Source organism: Populus alba, chromosome 19 (genome assembly GCF_005239225.2).
Source record: "Populus alba chromosome 19, ASM523922v2, whole genome shotgun sequence".
NCBI lineage: Eukaryota > Viridiplantae > Streptophyta > Magnoliopsida > Malpighiales > Salicaceae > Populus > Populus alba.
In genome coordinates this window covers 19,578,076-19,600,743 of record NC_133302.1, presented here as the reverse complement: position 1 = coordinate 19,600,743, position 22,668 = coordinate 19,578,076, and the positions used below count along the sequence as shown (strand labels likewise).

The window sequence follows — 22,668 nt, the reverse complement described above, 5'->3', positions numbered from 1 at the left end:
ATCTCAAAGGAGAATAAATCCGATACAGGTCATTCGGAAACTCGGTCAACAATCCATATTCCTCAATCGTGGGGCACAAGTCTACGCTTCCAAAGGAGAAACATCGGTATTCTGGATCCCAAAAATGAACTAAGGCTCGCACAGCTGGGCTTAAAACTTCTACCTTTGCGATTTCCATCAAACGTCCGTATTTCCTAAAAAATGCATTTTTATCCACATTCTGAAAATGAAGTCGTTAACTTTGTTCACCTCATTCAATATGCAATTCAGGTTCTTGATTGGCGACATCTTCTTAGCATCGCTTCTAAGGCAGTCTCCTTCAATCAATTGTGACAGTTCAGAATTCTTTCCATACTCTATGGAAGATTTGGTGATGGTCATTTTCGTTCACAAAATCCTGCAATTCAAAATGTATGGGGGGTTAGTCTTGTTTCGATGCAAAAGATTTATATCGGAACATACACCCTAAGGATAGGTTCTAGTTCTTTTACGTGAGACATAGGGTAGGTTTACTACTAGGTCTCTAAAAAAGGGTCTCTTGTTGTTCCAGTGATCACCCTCGTAAAGGCGATATGGAGGTCCAGCAGATAGTGGGATGGCACATGTACCAATCACTATCAGTCTAAACACTCAGCAAAGAGTTGGGGTTTACACAAACTTAAGCCTTGACTCAAGTCATAAGGCAAGCTGCTAGTCCCCCACTTAAACTTAGAGTTACATGTGTGTGCCCTCCAAAACATAATAATAATAATAAAGTGATGCATGACTATGGCATGTATGATAGAATGTAAAGATATATGCTAAAGCTTTTAAACAAAACATCATAAGAAAACAAAAACCAATAACATATAACATAAACAAACAAACAAATCAAGCTTAGTCCTAACATCCCCAGTGGAGTCGCCATTCTGTCACACCCCCACAAAAAAAAAATTTATAAAGGCACGACATCGGCTGGCGATTTTCATTGTGTTCTAAGGATTTGGTTCTTTGGAGTCGCCACCTAGTATTTGGTCACTAGGAACCCTAACTGGTCTTTCAGAGATTCTAAAGCAAGGGACGGGTTGCGTAAAGGGAAGGTACTAGCACCCCTAATACGCCCTACCTAAGGTAAGCTGCTTGGTGTTTGGTTTGCTCTATAGTCTATGGTGTTGGTGTTTTCTAATCCCGTCAACTCGTAAATCGCAAGGAAAAGAGAATAAAAAGAACGAAGAAAATTTCACAATTTCTAAAAAAAAAATTACTTTTCACGGCTCGTAAACCGTGGCAAAAAAAAAATTAAATTTTGAAATATTCTCGATCGCAGCCAAAGCTTCTTTCAAACCTGTGCGTTGATTTATTACTCCCGATAATATTTTGGATGTTCGTCCTTTTAAGGATTTCTTCATCCAAACATTAGCGGTGAACAATAATCACAACTTCTCCTCCCAAAATAAGATTTTTATAGTTTTTTGGAATATTGGCCAATACCCTTTGGAGTTTTACAAACGGGTTGTAAAATCCACAAATGCAAGAAAATGATTTTGTGTTTAAGAAATCTATTGCGAAAACACATTTTCAAAACTTCCAATATTTTTTTTTATATATAAAAAGAACATTTCAAAACATGCTAGTGTATTGGCCGTATGCCATGAAAACAAAACATTTTTTTTTTTTATAAACTCTTTTTTTTTTTTACGAAAACAGGTGTTTTTATATACTGAAATTATATCCCCATAGTAAAAAATGCAAATCAATATATACCAAGAACAACAATATATTTTTTTTACTTTTCAGAATTTTTTCTATTTTTTTTTTTATTTTTTTTTTAGAAAGAAAAAAAAAAATATATACACACATGCATAATATAATAATATATTAAATATATTAAATGGGTTGGGCCGGCCCAATTAATTGGGCCGGACTCCAGCCCCAAAAGACGTTGGGCCGGACTCGGCCCAACAGTGTCTTGTCTTCTGGGCCGGACCGGCCCAGACCCGCAATCTGGGCCAGACCGGCCCAGACCCATATCATTGGGCCAGACCCTGTCTGGCCCAAAAGAAAAAAAAAGAAATGAACGGGGGGGGGGAATTATTTTCCCCCCCGTGCCTCCTGCATGCAGAAACGATTCTGCATGCAGGGGGCAAGAAATAAAACAAGAAAAAAATGTGCAGGGGAGGAGGCGTACCTGGCGCGGCGGAGACGATGGCTTGCTGGCGGTGCTGCGGTGGAGGCGGTGGCAGTGACCTACTCCTGTCGACTCCTCACGGCGAATTCCAAGTGGTCCGGCGACGTCCTCTCGGTTCGTTTGCTTGGTTTCGGTTTTCTCACTTCCCTCCTGGTTTCAAACCTTCCCTTTGCTTTCGGTTTTCTTGAGTTTTTTTGGTAACTCTCTCCTCTGTTATGGTGTTTCTCTCTCTTCCTCTCTCTCTCAACTGTCTCGGTTTTTTTTTTTTTTTTCGGGTCACTCCATCGGTTCTCCTCTTCTCCCTTCTCACTCTGCTTCTTCTCTATTTATAGGCAATATCGGGGCGTGCATGGGGGAACAAGGCGTGCTGGTCGGCAGGCGCCGCTGCCAAGGTGCTTCTCTCGGGTTCGGTGGCGCGGCGGGTGGTCGGCCAGCGGCTTCGGCTTCGGGGGTCCCAAAGTGTGGGGCGTCGGGCCATGGCACGTGAGGAGAGAGGCGGGGACAAAAACCCCGGTTTTCCTCTCCTCTGCTACGCCTGCGGGGGGAAGAAGAAGAGAAACAGTGCCGTTCAAAACGGCACCGTTTGGTCTTTTTTTTTTTTTTTTTTTTTAAAACGCATGAAACGGCGTCGTTTTGGAGAAAACGCGCCGTTTCATTTAAATTTGGCGCCAGAAATGCGCCAACGTTCACATCAGTCCCCCAATTATTTTTGTTCCTTTCAATTGCGTCCCTGACAATTTCGGTCTTGTCCGCCAAGTTGGCCGCCTTTTCCACTTTGGTCCTTGGCCTCTAAATTATGCAATTTAGCCCTCAATTGATCAATAAACTTCCAATTTCTTCAATTAGGCCCCTCAATCAACTCCAAACAGCCCCCCTATCTTTGCGCCTTTTCCAAATTGGTCCCTGGTTTCGGATTTTCACAATTAAACCCCTAATTGGCCATTAAACTTCAATATTTATGCAATTAAGCCCCTGATTTGACTTAATAAATCCCTAAAAATCATAATTTGGCCCCAGGACTTTAATTTCTTCAATTTAAAGCCCAAATTGACTTAAAAAATCAATTTTCTTGCAATCAAATCCCCTATAAATCCAATAAAAAAACAATTAAACCCATAAACATCCAAATTTGGGCTTCTCTCCTCAAAATTCAAAATTTTCTTCTCAATAGGGTTCTCATCCTTCAAGAATATTTTGTCAAAAATCCAATCTTTGTATCTTTATACTCCTTGACCAATTTTCTGACCATTTTCCGAGCGCTTCTGCCTCTTGTCATTTTTCTAACCTTCTTTGGCTATTTATTTTATTTTTTTGCGGGGACCCAAAAATGGGTTACAACACTGCTTGATTCATTATGAAGGATTTTCTCTCCTAGATTCTTTCGAGGATTATCCTTTGATTGATTGTGTGCATCATGCCAGCACCCATCAAGATTGTTAACCAGTCTGAAACTGCCTCCAGTTGAAACACCATTCAAGTATATATGGTCATCCATAATCATGGAACTGCCACGTCATTCTGACATGCATCTCATACTTTGCAGGGAAAGGCTCATTGTTGTAAGCTCAATGTTTTCCTCAAAAAGTTCTTCTCACCCATCTAATCAGATCTTGAAAAGAAATGTATTGGCATCATCAATGATGTTCATGTTATCACCCATATTCATGCGATGAAGTGTGCATTTGAGCTTCAAAACAAATGGTCCCACGGTCAGTCTTGGTGGGTGCATCCTTCCAGCATTCATGCACATGCAACTATGTGATAGCATCGATCAAAAGTCATAACCATGTTGAAGATGATAAACCAAAATGAAGATATGAAAATATCATTCTAGTGCAGCGTTGCTCATCAATTGCTGCTGAAATGCACTAGATCATGGATTGTCTTTGAACAACATTGCCCCCAATATGATCTGAAGGTTCGTTCATCGGTTTATACTCAAGAAGGTTTTTCCTTGTCATTGTCAGATGTTAAACATAACTTTGATGAACTTTGACGACTCATCATCTGATTTTTTCTTTGCCCCCAGCTGATCAGAATGTTGTTTGTTTTTTTTCTTCCAAGGGTCCATTGTATTGCCCCGAGGTGGTCAACCTTTCAAGGAGTGTCGAGAAATGTTGATGTCATTTTTGTCAAGGATTTTGCAAACTCCATTGATGTTCTTGTTTGAAAATCTTTCTTGTTCTGGAATCAAATCTCATATTTCAAAGATCATGTTTATTCAAAGTCTAGTTGTTGAGATAAAATCAGAGAGATATCAGTTTTTTTTTTTTAAAGTATTTTTGAAATTCAAGCTTCTTTGATCAAAGACCCAACACACGTCATTCAATGTAGTCCTTCAATTGTCTTGTATTTTGAAAACAGAAATCGACCCGTTGTAAGATTAAAATGGTCTTTTCCATAGTTCTTTGTGTCCACTTTAAACTCTGATTTTGGATATATCTTTTAATGGTCTGCGATGAGGTGACCTTCTGTGAATTTCAAGGAAAACAACAGGCTCAAGTCAAAACTTGAGGATTCATGAAGGAAAAATGTTTAGTTTTTTAGCAATAATTTTATCAACATGCATAACGACCAGTAACTTAATTCATGAAGCCACGACTCTTATGGAAAAACTCTTCAAGTTTTGAGAGCGCCATTTATCGGTTCAAGTTGCTTGCTTGATTAAAAAGGGCTTTTAAAAAGCATGTAATGTAGGCTATGATTCATGGCTATGAAAGAAAAGAATTTCAAAGGCTCAAAAGGTGTTTGAGGGTTTCAAAAACCTAGGATCAACATCAATTATTCATCAACTCGTTTTCTATTGTTGTCTTTATAGAGGAAATGACATAGAACCTTGTTAACCTCAAAGATCAGACTTCTATTAACATAAGTCATAATGCAAATCCAACTTTTTCTTTGATGAATAACTAATCTAATTTTTTTTGTTTTTGAAGACATTAGAGGCTCTATCCAAGACACACCAAAAGATATGAAGCATCAATTTTTCTAGTGTTGACTTTTGGCATTTGCTGTCTTTTTTCAATTGAAAACTGTCTTGCCTCTCTTAGAATTGATAGGCATTCTCCTTTCTTTATCTTTAACTTGTCTTTAAGTGAAGACAATTTCAACTCATAGCCTTCCTCAAAATTTTCTTATATGCCCCCAGTCTATGTGTTTTCTTTTAGCCTTCTCTCAATAATTGGATTTTTGTTCTAAGCCTTCGCTTTATCCATTAATGTCTTCAAAATATCTCTCATTTTCCCCCAGTGTGGGGTGTGATCCTAGTCAGGGTTTCTTTTGAAAAGAAATATTCTATCAGGCTCAAATGGGGACCGCAAGGGATAATATTTCAAGAAATGTGAGAGGATAACAAAAATGGCATTTTCTCATTTCAAGCAAGGTCGGTTAGAACCGATAAATTTTGACCTCATCTAGCGTAATGATTAGAACTTGTAAGAGTCATGATTCACGAGTCCATAACTATTGAATCCACTACATGTCATTATGCATATTGCTAAAACTTAGCTATATGATGTGTGGTTCAATTTATGTGTGAGCTCAAAATTTGTTCAGTCACCTCATGTCATTTCAACAAGAATCGAGTCATTTCTGTAATCAAAACACTTTTAATCTTCAGGATTGATTAACCTTTATCGCATGTTGGAGTTTGATCAAAATATTTTGTCAGAATAAAATGCTAAACCTCTGTTGATTTCAAAACAACAAAGAGACAAAAGCAAGACATGTTTCGGTAAAGGATGAGATGTGATCCCAAAACAAAATGAAGAATTTCATAACAATATGATTGACATTTCATCACCATTCTTGAATCAGCTCTTCTGGCAATATTTGTGTTTTTCCAAGCACCTTCGATCACATGTCATTCTGAGGATGTTCTGGCGACAACATGATTGATGACATCATCTTTCACAAACTCAACTCGATTCTTGAAACTCTTGTGTCTGTTCAACTGAAATGGTCCACGAACCCTTCATGATATTCACATCTGGTTTGAATTATACCACGGTGGTTGCATGCAATTTGTCTATCTGGCAGATGCTGGTAAATAAACCCACATGGCAAAGGAATGTCTATCTTTGGCAAAGACATTGGAGTAGTTGATGCTTGAGTGAGACTTAACTAGGCAAAATAACTGAGGTTTCTCAATCGAGAGTCATCTTTTGATTCAACTCTCTTCACAGTTCTGGAATCCATAACAAAACCTTCAATCCTTCCCTTCTTCATAGCTCGCTCAATTCTTTTGATGATCTTCACAACATCATGTCAATCTTCCAATGTTGTTGTGGTTGGTTGAGGGTTATTGGAAAACTTCTACCAGCTTGGTAATCTTGGTAGCGCACAACACCACCGCTACCGACACGTGGAATCATGCCTTATCTCTTCTATGGGAGAAGATGATGAACATGAATCTCCTCTATTTCTTCTTCGATTCCTCTCGAACGGTGCAGCAAACAAGCACCAATAGAGGTTCTGCTCTATGGAAGTTTCAGTCTTCTTCATGTTTTTCAGTCTAGGCATGTCTCTTCTCTCTACTTTTGCGTTTTAATACTGACATTGTTGGAGGAAAATCATTTCAATTAAAAAAGTTTAATTTGTTAGGAGAAAATCTCAAAACCTATGATTTCTATTATTTTTCACTCAAATAAATAGACTATTAATGACCCAATTTCAAGTGAAACAATAGTAGAAAACATTGATTGTCCTAAAAAATTTAACATAAGGATTCCTAAGCATCTTCTTTCTGTCTCCTAAAACTTAAGATATGTACAATGTTGCGCTACAACGTTTTCAAAATCAAATAAAATAATTACGGATGCATAGAGCTCATCATTGTCAATAATTTTAAATTAAATTTCAAATGCTCAACAAAAGAACGAATATTTTCTCATGGGATATATTTCAAGAGCTTACTCAGAATTCCCTAAGGTCCATCCAGATAGAGTGGTTGTATCCTTCAAAGCGTCTCTGAAGCTCTGCTCTTTGTCCATCGTCAAAGCTTTCTTCTTTATAAGTGTAGCAAATGCATCCCCAAAGCTTCCTGCTTGATTTCTTACATGGGATGGATCCACCTTGTAGAATACCGGAATAACTATCTGTCCATTATTTTTTCTACGGTAAAAAATATTTGCAAGCTCCTCCAAGCACCACTTGGAAGATGCATAGTTTTCAGAAAATACATTCACAGAAAGCTTGGCCTCTTCAATTGTTCTCAGAAGTGATGCCGAGATCTCATCTCCTCTCACAAGCTGATAATCTATGAAAGTCAGGATTTGTTTCCGGTTCAAAGCGGCATAGAGGTGGCTGGTAAAATCAAAACGAGTGTCATCGCCTCTGAAACTAAGGAAGACATCATATTTCATTCCTTGTGGCTGGGCGGTGGTTAAGGTGGAAGGAGTAGATGGCGATGGAGATAGATGATGGTTTCGTAAGATGAATCTCCAGATATAAACAAACAAAAAGATAGAGAGAAACAAGAAAAACACCGCCGTTGTTTTGTGGAGAAACAGACGAAGAAACAAGAGTAAGACTCTGGTGGCAGGGTAAGTATGTAGGGAGAGAACAGAAGCAACTCAAAGAAAAAAGATGTTGACTTCCTGGAAATTTCCGGTCTTGTTCATTGTTAATAATCTTTCGTTAAATAATGTTTTTATAGAGGAGGCTCGATCATTGGTTGATTTTCTTTGATAAGCACAACTTTGGTGGGCCATCTACACGATTCGGGTGATCTTACATGATAATATCGGCATCCCTTCAATCAACCAACAAAGGAAGGAGCTCTATGGGATGAATTTGAAAAGATGGTAGGTTGACAGAGGCGCAAGGGTTTCTCCACTAATGGAGGGAGACACATGTGAGGAGGGTAAAGCTAAGGGGCCTCTCCCTGTTTTGACAAACTACACTAGGACCCACCCCTCAATGGGTTCAATGGAACCGCATGTGCAAATTTGTGGTGTTGGGCCCGTTGGAAAGTGTTTTAGGAGGTGTTTGTTTACGCGGTAGCTTCTGCTTTTAAAGCTAACTGCGTAAACCAAGTGTTTGATAATATAAAAAAAGCTATTTTTTATTTGATGGGTCCCATAATTTTTTCCATCAAACCAGGGTTTTGCAAAAGCAGCTGGGAGCTGCTTCTCTCCCGCTGCTTCTCTTTATTTACCTGTGCATTGTTCGTAACAGTGCCTATTGCAGGTAATGACAGGTGAATTAAATTCACCTTGGCACTGTTGTGCCCAGGTGAATTTAATTCACCTGTAATGAGAGAAGCATTAACCTGTTATTGTTGAATTTTTTCACTATTCACGCAAGTATAATTCATTGGACCGGTAAATTTTTTTTAATTTTTTTAAAATTATGTTTTACTCAAAAATAATATTCAATATTATTTAATAACACTACATAAATTAAAAAAATATCGCATGATGACATAGTATTTGTGGAATTTGATCACAATTCTAATTTTGTTTCTGATTATATTTTACCTGATTTTGTTGCACGCTCAAAAAACCATGGAACCTATAAATCCTTATCGGATGAATTTTGTACGTGATGGAATTATAAATAGTTTAATGGAATAATAAATAATATTTTATATAAATTATTATTTATTTCATGATGTAATAAGAGTAATTAATTCTACAATATTTAAATTTAAAATCATCAATATTAATATATATTTTTAAAATTATTTTATAACCTCAATTTGAAAATCATTTTTTTAATCAAACACATTAAACTACTTTTTCTTCAACCTCAATTTCAACCACAGTTTTAACCAAACACCTATTTTTTCAAACCAATCTAACTAAAAGTATTTTTTATAAAATAATTTTTTTCAAACCACAACTATAAAAGTTACCGTAATACCAAACACACTCTTAAACAACTTAGCTAGAGTGGGTACGGTGGTGAAAGAATTGTCCAATCATACTTTCACCATCTTCTTCCCTCGCTAACATCTGTCCTCTCTACGAAGGTTTCCTTTTTCCTCCTCCTTTGTTAATGGGTGATTGAAGGGATGCCGATCCTATAAAAACACTTTGGGGCCTTAATCATGCTTACTTTGTTGGTTGATTGAAGGGATGCTGATATTATCATGTAAGATCACCCGAATCGCGTAGATGGCCCACCAAAGTTGTGCTTATCAAAGAAAATCAACCAATGATCGAGCCTCCTCTATAAAACATTATTTAACGAAAGATTAGTTGTGCCAGTTCTTGTCATTAAAAGCAATACAGTCTTTTCATGTGATCTATTATCATTGTCATATTAAATAAGAACAAATCAGTTTTTAAAGTATTAATGCTGCATCATCTAATTGCTAATGACACAACAATCAGCAATGAATATTTTCTCAAGTACAAGGACAGGAACATCATGACGCAGATGCTCCATATTCTCACACATTTGAAAATGTATGAAGCCCTTTTAACAGTTAATCTGCATTACAGGAAAGTGAGCTCCGAATAGGAAAAAGATGTGAATTTAAGAAGAAGCGCAGCCTATCATACTAGACTGAGCAATATTAAGCTGTACAACAGGAAATGATCATCTCATAGCATTGTCTGGAGCATTCAAGTAGAAGAATAACCGAAATCAACTAAACAAGATGAAAGACATTGCGCCAACCCATTTAATCAAACAGGCAAATAGAAGCAGCCATCCAAGAGCTTCATTACCTATAACGTAAATCGTGTGTGGGAGAAACACTGTGAAAAAGCTTCATGCAAACTAAAGACTGATCCATCAGCTTTCTCCTTCTTTAAATCAAAATTGGCAAAAAGTGAACAGATAACTCTCTCATTGTGAAGTTATCTCCTGCCTAAAATAGATGTTTAGCAATTAAGAATCAAAAGCTAAACATGTTTATCTTGCTAAACCTCCAGCATTACCCAAGACACCTTATACTGCAATCTCCAGGTTAAACTAAAATACAAGGATAAATTTTTATTACCCCAAATACCAGAAACACAAACACAACAAAAACGTGTGAAAGCATATAACTTATAGAAGTAATACAGCATAAATTGAACGTAATAAGAAAAAGAAAAAAAGTTACTTCACAAGGTCAACATTAAGACCCAATCTTCTAGCATCGCCCTTGGCTACCAAAAAGAAAAGCAAAAATGTAAAAATAATTAAGCAACTTCAAATATTCAAGCCACTGCAAAAGCTAAGCTAACTAATCAACATATATATCTTCCCCTAATAGCAAAGCTAAAAATTAAGCATGATTAGTGCTTCAGTGACGAAAGGGAACGAACTTAGTTTCGTTCCTGGGTTTATGGACTGGATTCAGTCAGCATTACGACATAATCAAAAGGAAGGAGTGAAGCTTTGGTTACCGGAATAGACTAAATCCAGTTATTTTACTTGATGATATATAGGCAATAGTATAATTAGTCCTATCAATAATGTTGGCCTAAACCCAATATAATGGTTATTACTATTTCATTGGGAAGAACTTGTTGTGCATAGCTTTCGAACCTGTATAAAGTGTTGAGTGGATATCGCCAAACAACCACAATCACAATAATACTATCCATCAATAGCCGGTCACCTTAATTCATCATTAATGCCTTTTCTTTTGACGTCCGGACATCCTTATTCCACCCTCTCTCATCTTATCTATGTGCAACACCGTTAGTTTCTTCAATAAGCTTCCTTCATCCTTACCTTTCAACAAAAACAGCTGTTTTGAATTCCCATAATAATTTTTTTTTTAAATATATTTTTTAAATAAACTAAAATAATATATTTTTTTTATTTTTTAAAAAATTATTTTTAATATCAACATATTAAAATAATCTCAAAATAAAAAATAATAATTTTAAATAATTTTGTTTAAAAAAAATTATCTAACCCACCTAAAACGCAGTGCCAAATATATGCAAAATCAACGAGCATAACTTTTAGAAGAAAAGAAAAGGGAAACACAGAATATTCAGTAGTCAATACATTGAGAACTCATTCAACATTGGCACACTAATTTGACAAGTCTAAGCTCTAAACACCAAGAAGAAAGAAATTTTGATTCACTGTTGGAGCCTCGCAACCAGCCTCAATTCTTTTTTAAGCAGTGCATGAACACAAGGAAAACCTTGATTAATAGCAAACCATGCATGTAGGCGGATTCCACGATTATTTATGCAAGCCTCGACACGTTAATTTATTTATCAAGTGTACAACCTCTCTCCATATATTCCGTACACAATGGAACTATTTCATATTCGAAATCAATCCAGGTAGGATGCCAAAACTTAATTTGTTAAGATTGATGTGGTAAATTCATCTTGTAGTTGTAGGTGCCTGCTCGAGTATTTCCAGAATTTTTGTGCTGATTGGTTCACTATCTAGTCGCGAATGGTGATTAGCTAGTTGCACGTTCTGTTGAGTCCAACTTTTAATAATAGTCTACTTAAACAAGCTGAGCGCCAACCAGAGAGAAAAAGTGAAGACATCGTGGCAAGACCAAGGAAACATGTATGTTTCGTAGGAAAGGGGAGATGTCAAATAATCCCTGAAAAATATATTACCACACTTAGTCATAATATTCAAAATGTTCGACAAACCTAGTTAATTTCTCATTATCTTCACCACTCAAGACAGCAACACCGTAGGCAACTGCCTCATCTGGATTGATGTTCTTGTAGAGATCCTTCCCAATGAAAAAATATTGCAATAAATGTTGCACCATGGGAATCCTATTGGAACCACCAATAAGAACAATATCATTGATGCTGCTTTTGTCCATCTTGGCATCCCTCAAACACTTGTCCACCAGCTTCAAATCCATCTCAATGTTAGCCTGAGTAGAGGAAGAGAGGCTCCTCTTCATCCTCTCACAAGCAGAACTCAACCTCTTGAGGGCCATGGCATTTCCACTGCTATCCTTCTCCTTATTCCTCTTCCAAAATTCCTGAACAAAGTCATTAATTCATCATTCTGTTATCGAAGTCCTCACCTCCAAGGCGGGAGTCTCCAGCAGTGGCCTTCACCTAAGAGATATTCCCTTTAATAGTAAGCAGGGTGACATCAAAAGTACCACCACCCAAGTCAAACATTCCTCTCAATAACAATAGTTGCCCTCTTTTCAAGATCATAAGCCATTGCAGCAGCAGTGGGCTCATTAATGATATGCATGACATGAGACCAGCAATCTTGCCTGCATCAGCTGTGGCCTGTCGTTGAGGGACATTGAAGCAGGCAGGGGCAATGAGTATTGCAAGCTTCATCGCACTGCCAAGGTAAGCCTATGCAATTTGATGCATCTTTAAGAGGACCATTGAAGATATTTCTTCAGCTGCAAACTATTTCTCTTCACCGTTGTAGTTGACCACAATCAAGGGCTTGTCACGAGGAACTTCAAGGACTTTTAATGGCTACTGTTGGATGTTGCTCTGCACAAAAGTATCACTAAATCTCCTGCCAATCAACATTGTCGCATCTTTTAACATATAGATGTCTAAAACCCCATCATTATTGACTGACTGATAACAGTAAGCCAATTCACTATCAAGTGATTGGCCAACCTCCTGCATTGCTCCATTTTGATGTGATCGTATGCAGAAAGCACCAGCAAAATCATCGGTGTACATGATTTCACCCCTGCAATCCTATTCTTTAAATCATAAAAACATGACACGCTATAAAAATAAAATAAATAAAATAAAAAATTTATCCTTTTAATTTGATTAAGAAAGTCATCCTACAACTATTTTACATTTATTTAAAGCAAGTTACAAGACATGCATAAACTCTTTTGTAAAATTGCAGGTCTCCATTCGGCCAGGCCAGCACTAAAGGATGGTGAAAATTGAGAAGAGTCGCAGCAACTCAGACAGCAAATAGAAAATTACAAAGAATTGAAGGGGTTATGGCCAACTCCACAAGAATAAAGAGCCACCGCAACAAAATAATACTATAAAAGAATCAAATTAAAAAAATCGATCCCTCACACGTATATTAAACTTGGTGGACTCTTGACGGATTAATTGGGGACTTCTTGACTCCAAATGTAATTTGGGTTAGAGTTTTTTTTTTTGTTTTGTCAAATCAACATATCAATTCACTCACAATATGATTAGCTTTATCAAACCTAAATGAGATTCAAACGAGTTAATTTTAATAATTTTTTTAATTAGTAGAAACAATAAATTTTTTTACCAAAATACTATAGTGAATACTATGGATATAGACTAAAAAAACTATTCATTGCGACACTTTAGATACATTTTTCCCCTTCTAAGAAAAAACCAAAAGCTTATGAGTTAAGAGCAATTCAATCTTTTCGCATTGGTCGTTAATTATTTCACCAGAAACATATATGTAACCAAAAGCTTATGGGTTAAGGGTAATTTTTTTACTAGGACATATGTGAATTATTTTTTATGCATCGTAAAATGATTTTTTTAATCTTCATATAAAAAAAACCTAATGTTTTTTATTAAGGGTATTTAAGCTTTTGATATTTATTCTTTTGTATATCAAATATTTTAATTCTATTTAGTTATTTATTGATAAAATATTAATTTATTTCACTTCATGTATATTTAAGCATTTTAATTTATAATTAGAATTTTTATATTAAAAAACTAATAAAAATTCTATATATTTAATTTTTTTATTAAAAAAATGTAATCCATAACAAATACTAGTCCTGAGCTAGTTTAGTCAATGCACTGCGCCATTCTTCGATGCTTTTACCATAGAGAGAGGAACCCAAAACTTCAATTGCCAACGGATTGCCTTGTACATGCCCTACAATCTTTTTTATCAAGTGCATTTGATCAATTGTGGGGATGCAATTCTTCAAGGCTTTCGAGCTAAAGAGTCGAATAGCTTCTTCATCGTTCAACCCCTCAACCTCGTATGTCTCATCAACTACATTACTAAGCACTTGCTTGTCCCTACTTGTTATGAGAACTTTACTGCCCGGACCAAATGAACTGTTTCGTCCATCAAGCAAATCTCTCCATTCTTCCAAAGCCATTGAATTATGCAAATCATCCAGAACAATAAAAAGCTTTTTACGACGAAGTCTATCCCTCACAAAAGGATCTCGAAAACTCAAGAGGCCCCTGTTCAGAATTTCTTGGCCAAGCAGCTGTGAAAGAAAGCTTCTTTGCAAATCAGATTGTTGCCTAAAGTTTGCAAAAAAGATTCCTTCAAATCGAGAACGAACCTTGTTGCACACAACTTCAGCAATCGTTGTCTTACCGATACCACCCATTCCCCAAATCCCTATAATGAGAACATCTGGAGAATTTATATTTAACAAAGACTCAACTTTGCTAACACGAACATCAATTCCAAATAGACCAGCCAATTTATAGGCATCAAATCCAATCCAAGTATTTTCTTAGAACATTACAAGATTGCACATTGTTGATTTCCTGGAAATTCCCCAGTTACAAAGTGATGTGATAGGAAAAGGCATTTATACGTTGTTTTGTTTTTATGGTATTCCCAGTGTTATTACAAATTTTAATTTTTAAAAAAAATTAAAATTTTTATTATTATTTTAATTTACTGATATAAAAAATAAGTTTTAAAAATCATAAGGATATATATATATATATATTCTTGTTTATCATATCACAGCTGTGATAGATACCTTTTTTAATATTTCAAATGTATTAGCCATTCACTTGGCGGAGTAGCAGATCTTCTCTTTAACTTTTTTATTATATATTTTTTAAAAACACTAAACACTTCTGTGTGTCCCACATCGATCATTCTTTAGTCTATTAATTTTTAATTCAAATTCTTTTTATAATTTTTCCTGGAAATTACGAATTTCTTGTCTTTGTTCTTTAAGGAACGGTTGCTTTTGATAATGGTCATATCAAAATCTGTCAGAGCACTTTTTCGAAATATACTGTGTTTTATAAAAAAAATAATTTTTTATTTAAATTTAATATTTTTAATTTTTTTTTATATACTAAAATTAAAAATAATTTTTTTAAAAAATAAAAATAATATTTTAATACAATATAATTTCAGCCCAAGGGAGCTGCCATGCACATGGAAGGAAAGGCGCTTTTATCTTTGCCTGTAAACAAGGTTTTTATAAATTTTGATTTTTTTTAATTTTTTATTTGAGATTTTTTTTTAATTTTTTTCAGTTTGTTTTAATATGCTGGTGTAATTTTTTTAAAAATAAAAAATATATTATTTTAATATATTTTTAAATAAAAAAACACTTGAAAAAACAATTCTTATTATACTCGGTCCAAGTATTTGCCTTACGGATTTTTTTGCCTTTGTATTATATTATAATGGTTATGATGATTTAATTGAAAAGAACTTGTTAGAGAGCTTATTTGATATTGTATAAGTGATTATTTTTTAAATTATTTTTTATTAAAAATATATAAAAATAATATTTTTATTTTTTAAAATTTATTTTTAATATCATAACGTTAAAATAATATAATTAAAACAAAAAAAAATAATTTAAAATAAATAAAATTCAAAAAACAAATTAAAAAAAAATATTATATTGATGTATTTTCAAGCAAAACATATTTTAAAAATCAACTGTTTGCATATGCCAAAGACTTTTTTGCATTTCCATTATTGTATAATGGTTATGATTATTTGATTGAGAACTTTTTAGAAAGTATTGAGATAATAATTGTTATTCAAGATAATTTTTTTGGAAATATATTAAAATAGTATTTTATTTTTATTTTTTAAAATTTATTTTTGATATCAATACATTAAAATAATATAAAAATATAAAAAATTAATGAAAAATAAAAAAATCAAATCCATGTATTTTCTCAGACGTTGGAGAGGGCGCACATCTACTTGGAAATTTCCTGTGGACAGAAAGGCTTAATGTCTTGTTATTTGTTTTTTCTTTTTGTGATTTGGTAGGAAGGGCTTCGAGTCTTGGATACAAGTGTTTGAACGAACAAGGACTTTATTGACTTCCAATTATATTATAGTGATTATAATGATTTCATTTGGGAAAAACTTGTTACTCTGCCCCAATAATAGGAATTTTTTAAAAAACAAATTGATACAGTTAGAGAAATATATAATATGGTTTAATTTTATTTAAAAAAGAACATAGTTTTTTAAAAAACTGCTATTTTAAACTACGATTTTAATATAAAAGCGATTCAAAATCACAATCGTGGTTCTGTTTACTGCTTTTGGCAATATAATTGGCATGCAGCCATGTAATTATAATTACTTCTTCTTTTTACATGCTTTCTTCCACCTCATTACACACAATCTATTCAAATAAATCGGCAGATGCCTTTTCCTTTTTCCTTTTTCCTTTTATATATATTTATTTATTGTGAAGAAGAAGAAGAAAAGAAAGTCGTCTTGAAGGAGAGAGGAAGGGACGGGGGATCGATGGGGCCAATCCTTTGGGACGACGACTTGACCTTAAGGAGAGAGGCAGCGTGTTCGGGAAGCTGAGTTTGGAAATTACGTGTTTCTCGTCAACAGTGCTATCACTGTTGATAACGACAACGGGTGATTTTGGGCCTGCTTTGGCAACTTGATAGAATGTTTTTGACCCTCACCATTTTCATGATGTGAGCTTGCATCTCATTTTACGCCTAAATCCAACTTTAAGCGGAAAAACGAAAGAGGAAAGAAATACTCTTTCTTAAAACCTTAGTTCTAGTATGTTATGAGAAGTAGTTATGAGACACTTATCAATGAGCGTGCTTATATCGATAATCACAGGCTGACAATACAAGCCATCTAATACTCTTGTAGCTTGGTTCTGCTCAAATCTTCTGAAGAAATGTGCTATATCAAGAAATATGGATTGTTGTTCTTGATCCAACCCATTGTAACCAATTCTTCATGTATTTTTGATTCGAGGGTTCTGAGCTAGTTTATTCAATGCACTGCGCCATTCTTCGATGCTTTTACCATAGAGAGAGGAACCCAAAACTATAAGAGCCAACGGATTGCCTTGTACATGCCTTACAATCTGTGCTATCAAGTGTCTTTGATCAATTGTGGGGATGCAATTCTTCAAGGCTTTCGAGCTAAAGAGTTGAATACCTTCTTCATCGTTCAACCCCTCAACCTCATATGTCTCATCAACTACATTACTAAGCACTTGCTTGTTCCTACTTGTTATGAGAACTTTACTGCCCGGGCCAAATGAACTGTTTCGTCCATCAAGCAAATCTCTCCATTCTTCAAAACGCATTAAATCATCCACATCATCCAGAACAATAAAAACCTTCATTCGACGAAGTCTATCCCTCACAAAACAATCTCGAAAACTCAAGGAGCCCATAGTGTTCAGAGTTTCTTGGCCAAGCAGCTGTGAAAGAAAGCTTCTTTGCAAATTAGATTGTTGCCTAAAGTTTGCAAAAAAGATTCCTTCAAATCGAGAACGAACCTTGCTGCACACAACTTCAGCAATCGTTGTCTTACCGATACCACCCATTCCCCATATTCCTACAATGAGAACATCTGGAGATTCCATATTTAACAAAGACTCAACTTCGCTAACACGAACATCAATTCCAAATAGACCAGCCGTGGTGTGACTTGAAGACATGGCATGCAAATATTTCAAAACATCACCAATGATTTTCTCAATAAACTCAAACTCCAAGCTGACAAACAAGAAGAACACATATAAACATACTCACTCCTTAGTAGTATGAGTTAACCAATCCTTGAAACTGGAAACTACTTGTAATCGGTGTTTATCTAAGAAAATCAATGAAATGCAAATGCATATGATGTTTTCTCATATCATCTTATCATATAGAATCATCTCAATCAATATTATTTTTTAATATAGCATTATCCTTTCACCTGAAATAAATACTCAAATAAATAGAATACTATTTAAGGACAGAAAAAAACATTTACTGTCCTCATAAAATTTAACGTAAGGATTCCTAAGTATCTACTTTTTATCTCCTAAAACTCAAGGATATTCAAGAAAATTGATTATTTTTTAAAATATATTAAAATAATATATATTTTTTTAAAATATTATTTTAAATATAAATACATTAAAATAATTTAAAAAACACTAAAAACAATAGTTTAAAATAAAAAGGAATTATTTTTTAAAAAATATATTTTAAAAAAACATTTTGAAACACAAAAACTAACAACCACTTAATATCAATACAAACCTTAATATCTATACAAGCATTTCACTATAAATAATTTTTAAATTTTTTTTTTAATATAAACATTTCAAAATAATATAAAAACACTAAATAAATAATTTAATTTTTTAGTAAAACAATTAAATACAGAAAAACAAACAACCACTTAATATCTATACAAACATTTCACTCCAAATAATACTTTTTTTATGTTTTAAAATATTTTTTTTAATATAAACACTATAAAATAATCTAAAAACACTAATTTTGTTTTTTTTAAAAAACAAATATTTTAATACACCGAACAACCAACCACATAATATCTATAGAAGTGTTTCGCTAGAACGTTTTCAAAATCAAATAAAACAAATATGGATTCACAGATGTCATCATTCTCAATAATTTTAAATTAAATTTCAAATCCTCAACAAATGAACGAATATTTTCTCATGGGATATATTTCAAGAGCTTACCCAGAATTCCCTAAGCGCCATCCAGATAGATTGGCTGCATCCGTCAAAGCGTCTCTGAAGCTCTGCACTTCTTCCAACGTCAGAGCTTTATTCCTTATAAGTATAGCAAATGCATCCCCAAAGCTTCCTGTTTGATTTCTTACATGGGATGGATCCACCTTGTAGAATACCGGAATAACTATCTGTCCATTGTTTTTTCTACACTCAATAATCTTTGCAAGCTCCTCCAAGCACCATTTGGAAGATGCATAGTTTTCAGAAAAAACAATCACAGAAAGCTTGGCCTCTTCAATTGTTTTCAGAAGTGATGCCGAGATCTCATCTCCTCTCACAAGCTGATAATCTATGAAAGTTAGGATTTGTTTCCGGTTCAAAGCATCATAGAGGTGGCTGGTAAAAGCAACACGAGTGTCTTCTCCCCTGAAACTAAGGAAGACATCATATTTAATTACTTGTGGCTGGGCGGTGGTTAAGGTGGAAGGAGTAGATGGGGATGGAGAAACATTGGGGTTTCGTATGATGAATCTCCAGATATAAGCAAACACTTCGAAGAAACAAGAGTAATTAGACTCTGGTGGTAAGGTAGGCATGGAGGGAGAGAGCGGAAGTAACTCAAAGAAAAAAGATGAGGCTGATTTTGAATCAGTAGCTTAGGCGTTACGTGTTGAAGACCTTGATTTTTATTTCTTTACTTTTTGTATTCCAACGGAAAAGGTAAATCAATAGTAAAAATGGCATTTTACTTTCTTTAACAGTTATTTTTATATTTAATTTTAAAAATGGCCAAAATAACCATCGGTTATTTTTAAAATTATTGTGAAGAAGAAAAAGAAGTCGTTTTGAAAGAGAGAGGAAGGGATGGAGGATGGGGCCAATCCTCTTCTTCGAGGGTGTTTCGGTAAAATAATTAAAGTAAAATTTTTAGTTATAATCAAAGTGAATGAGAGATATTTGCATCTTAAAAGCATTCATGTTTTTTTAGACAGCACATGTGACATTTCTCCGCAAACACGTGTGCATGACCGGGGATGGGCCAATCCTCTTCTTCATGCCCCTGCAATAATTGCTATATTGAAGGTACGATGACTTAAACTAAGTATGTATTTAGAAGTATAGTTGTGATGTTTTTTTAATTATTGTTATTTTTAAAATAAATTAAAATAATATTTTTATTTTTAATTTTTTTTAAGATTATCATTATAAAACATAAAAAAAAATATTAATTTTTAATAAAAAATTTAATTTTTTTTTAAAATATAGCTTTAACCACGTTGCAGACGGTGTCAGCAGATGCAAATGCCTTTTTCTTTTTCTTTTTTTATCGGCAGATGCCTTTTCCTTTTTAGATGCCTTTGGCCTTTTTCTTTATATATATATATAAAGAAAAAAGGAAACACGTAATTTCAAGGAAGACATAAGGTCAAGTCGTCGTCCCCACCCATCGATATGGCTATTATTGCCCGAGCAATAATGTCTTGTGGACAGAAAGGATTCAAATATTCTTTGAAGTAAAATTTTAAAAACTAGGATTCATGGGTGTTTCGGTAAAATAATTGAAGTAAAATTTTTAGTTATAATCAAAGTGAATTAGAGACATTTGCATCTTAAAAGCATCCATGTTTTTTTAGACAGCACATGTGACTTTTCTCCGCAGACCAACACCACTTTTTATGACTGTATTAAAGCATAACGACGTCATTTTTTTAATGGTTAGACACGTGTGCATGACTGCGTAATGGTTTGCCTCCAACAATTATTGCTGTAATTAGAAGAAACATATATTCTCGTGTATCATCATATCACAACTGTGATAGATAATTTTCATGATGTGAGCTTGCATGTCATTTTACGCCTACATCCAATCTTATGCGGAAAAACGAAAGAGGAAAGAAATACTCAATGATTTTATGAGAACCTGAAAACGAATGTTTTTGCATCTCATTTCTGGCCTACAGTGACCTTAGTTTGGACTAGATTTAAATTAAAATAGATGAGAATTATCCCACAAAACTACTAAAATTAAGAACTATGAATATATTTTTAAGACTTTTACTGATAATAGAATGAACTATGAACAATCAGTGCTATCAATAGTCATATTAAACTACATATACATAAAAAAAATAAAATTACAAATGCAGTATCCACAAAGTTTAAGTCTTGAGTAACAAAGTTATCTACACATACCATGCATTGATTGCATTGATGATATGAGAACCTGAAAATAAACCCAATAAACCTTCAAAGTACAGGTCTTTAAAATTAAGAAAAAAAAATTCTTCATGTGAACTGAGCATATGAAAATAATAAGAGAAAAAGAGGGAACCTGCTAAGGGGTTTACTGATAATTAATCTTCATGTGAATTGAGGGCACATTTTTTTTTATCTTTTTCTAACACTTTTTTTTTTTTTTCAGTTTATCTTAAACATTAGATTTACTGATAATTAAATTTTAGATTTTTATTTTTCTCCGTGCGAGGTTATCCCTTTGTATGCAGCCCCTTTAACAGTTAATCTGCATTACATGGGACATGGAAAGTGAGCTCAGAATAGGAAAAAGATGTGAATTTGTTGACTACACATTATATTATAATGGTTATTATGATTTTATTGGAAAGAAATAATGAGTTATATTACTCATTATATTATTCTGCCTCTATAATTGGAATTGTTTTTAAAAATGATACAGTTAGAGAAATAATATGGTTTAATTGTTTTTTAGAAAACAACATAGTTTCAAAAAATCTGCTATTTTAAACCTTGATTTTAATATATCTGTGATTTTGCAAAACCACAATCTATCCAAATAAATCGGCCTTTTCCTTTCTCCTTTATATATATATATTTATTGTGAAGAAAAAGAAGAAGAAGTCGTCTTGAAGGAGAGAGGAAGGGACCGGGGATGGGCCAATCCTCTTCTTCATGCTCCTGCAATAATTTCTATATTGAAGGGGACGATGACTTGAAACTAAGTTTCTGTTTTAAAATATTGTTGTGGTTTTTTTTAAAAGTGCTTTATTTTTAAAATATATTAAAATAATATTTTTTTTAATTTTTTAATTTTTTTAAAATTAAGAAATAAACATATGCAGATGCCTTTTCCTTTTTCCTTTTTTATCGGCAGATGCCTTTTCCTTTTTAGATGCCTTTTGCCTTTTCCTTTATATATATAAAGGAAAAGGGAAACTTGTAATTTCAAGGAAGAGATAAGGTCAAGTCGTTGTCCCCATCGATATGGCTATTATTGCCCGAGCATCAAGAAGAGGATTGGCCCAGGCTTTGGCAACTTGATAGAATGTTTTTGAATTTTGACCCATTTTCATGATGTGAGCTTGCATCTCATTTCTGGCCTCCTTCCAACCTTAAGCGGAATAACAAAAGAAGAAAGAAATACTCCTTAAAACGTTGATCCAGTGACCTTAGTTTGGACTAGATTTAAATTAAAATAGATGAAAATTAACCCACAAAACTACTAAAACTAAGAACTATGAACATATTTTTGAGACTTTAACTGATGACAGAATAAACTATGAACAATCAGTGCTATCAATGGTCATATTAAACTACATATACAGAAAATAAAATTACAAATGCATTATCCACAAAGATTAAGTCTTGAGTAACGAAGTTATCTACACATACCATGCAATGATGATACGAGAACCTGAAAATGAACCCAATAAGCCTTCAAAGTCCAGGTCTTTAAAATTAGAAAAAAAAATCATGTGAACCGAGGATATGAAAATAATAAGAGAAGAAGAGGGAACCTGCTAAGGGGTCGTAGAAATCAACACCTTGAAGGTGTTTGCCATCTCTTGGAGTATGGCTATCAGCAACAACAATTCTGTAAAATGCCCTGTTTTTGCATCAGTCTTGCTAAACCAATATTCACCGCCATTTTCTCTACTAAAATAAA

At 34.1% G+C, this 22,668-nt stretch overlaps 3 protein-coding genes across 4 annotated transcripts in view; all 3 read right to left on the bottom strand.

The window, feature by feature from the left end:
• The window catches only part of LOC118058301 (disease resistance protein RPV1-like), a 71,933-nt gene extending 63,937 nt beyond the window's left edge, over nt 1–7,996 (bottom strand). Inside the window, exon 1 of the mRNA XM_073406816.1 lies at nt 7,082–7,996. Coding sequence (XP_073262917.1) covers nt 7,082–7,530 — 449 coding nt within the window. The 5' untranslated portion in view covers nt 7,531–7,996. The remainder of the gene's footprint in view (nt 1–7,081) is intronic.
• Nucleotides 7,997–11,705: 3,709 nt separating this feature from the next.
• On the bottom strand, nt 11,706–12,762 carry LOC118058300 (heat shock cognate 70 kDa protein-like). Its single transcript, XM_073406612.1, has 3 exons — nt 12,571–12,762; nt 12,199–12,417; nt 11,706–12,083 (listed from the first exon to the last, which is right to left on the bottom strand). The coding sequence occupies exons 1-3, from the start codon at nt 12,760–12,762 to the stop codon at nt 11,706–11,708; spliced, it is 789 nt and encodes a 262-aa protein (XP_073262713.1).
• Nucleotides 12,763–16,778: 4,016 nt separating this feature from the next.
• On the bottom strand, nt 16,779–19,430 carry LOC118058306 (disease resistance protein RPV1-like). Of its 2 annotated transcripts, none has more exons than XM_035071015.2 (2): nt 18,753–19,430; nt 16,779–17,769 (listed from the first exon to the last, which is right to left on the bottom strand). In XM_035071015.2, exons 1-2 carry the CDS (start codon nt 19,340–19,342, stop codon nt 16,998–17,000), a joined length of 1,362 nt encoding a protein of 453 aa, XP_034926906.1. In that variant the 5' UTR covers nt 19,343–19,430; the 3' UTR covers nt 16,779–16,997. The 2 variants fall into 2 exon arrangements, with proteins under 2 accessions (XP_034926906.1, XP_034926907.1); XM_035071016.2 differs by having other exon boundaries at nt 16,779–17,700.
• Nucleotides 19,431–22,668: the final 3,238 nt, after the last annotated feature.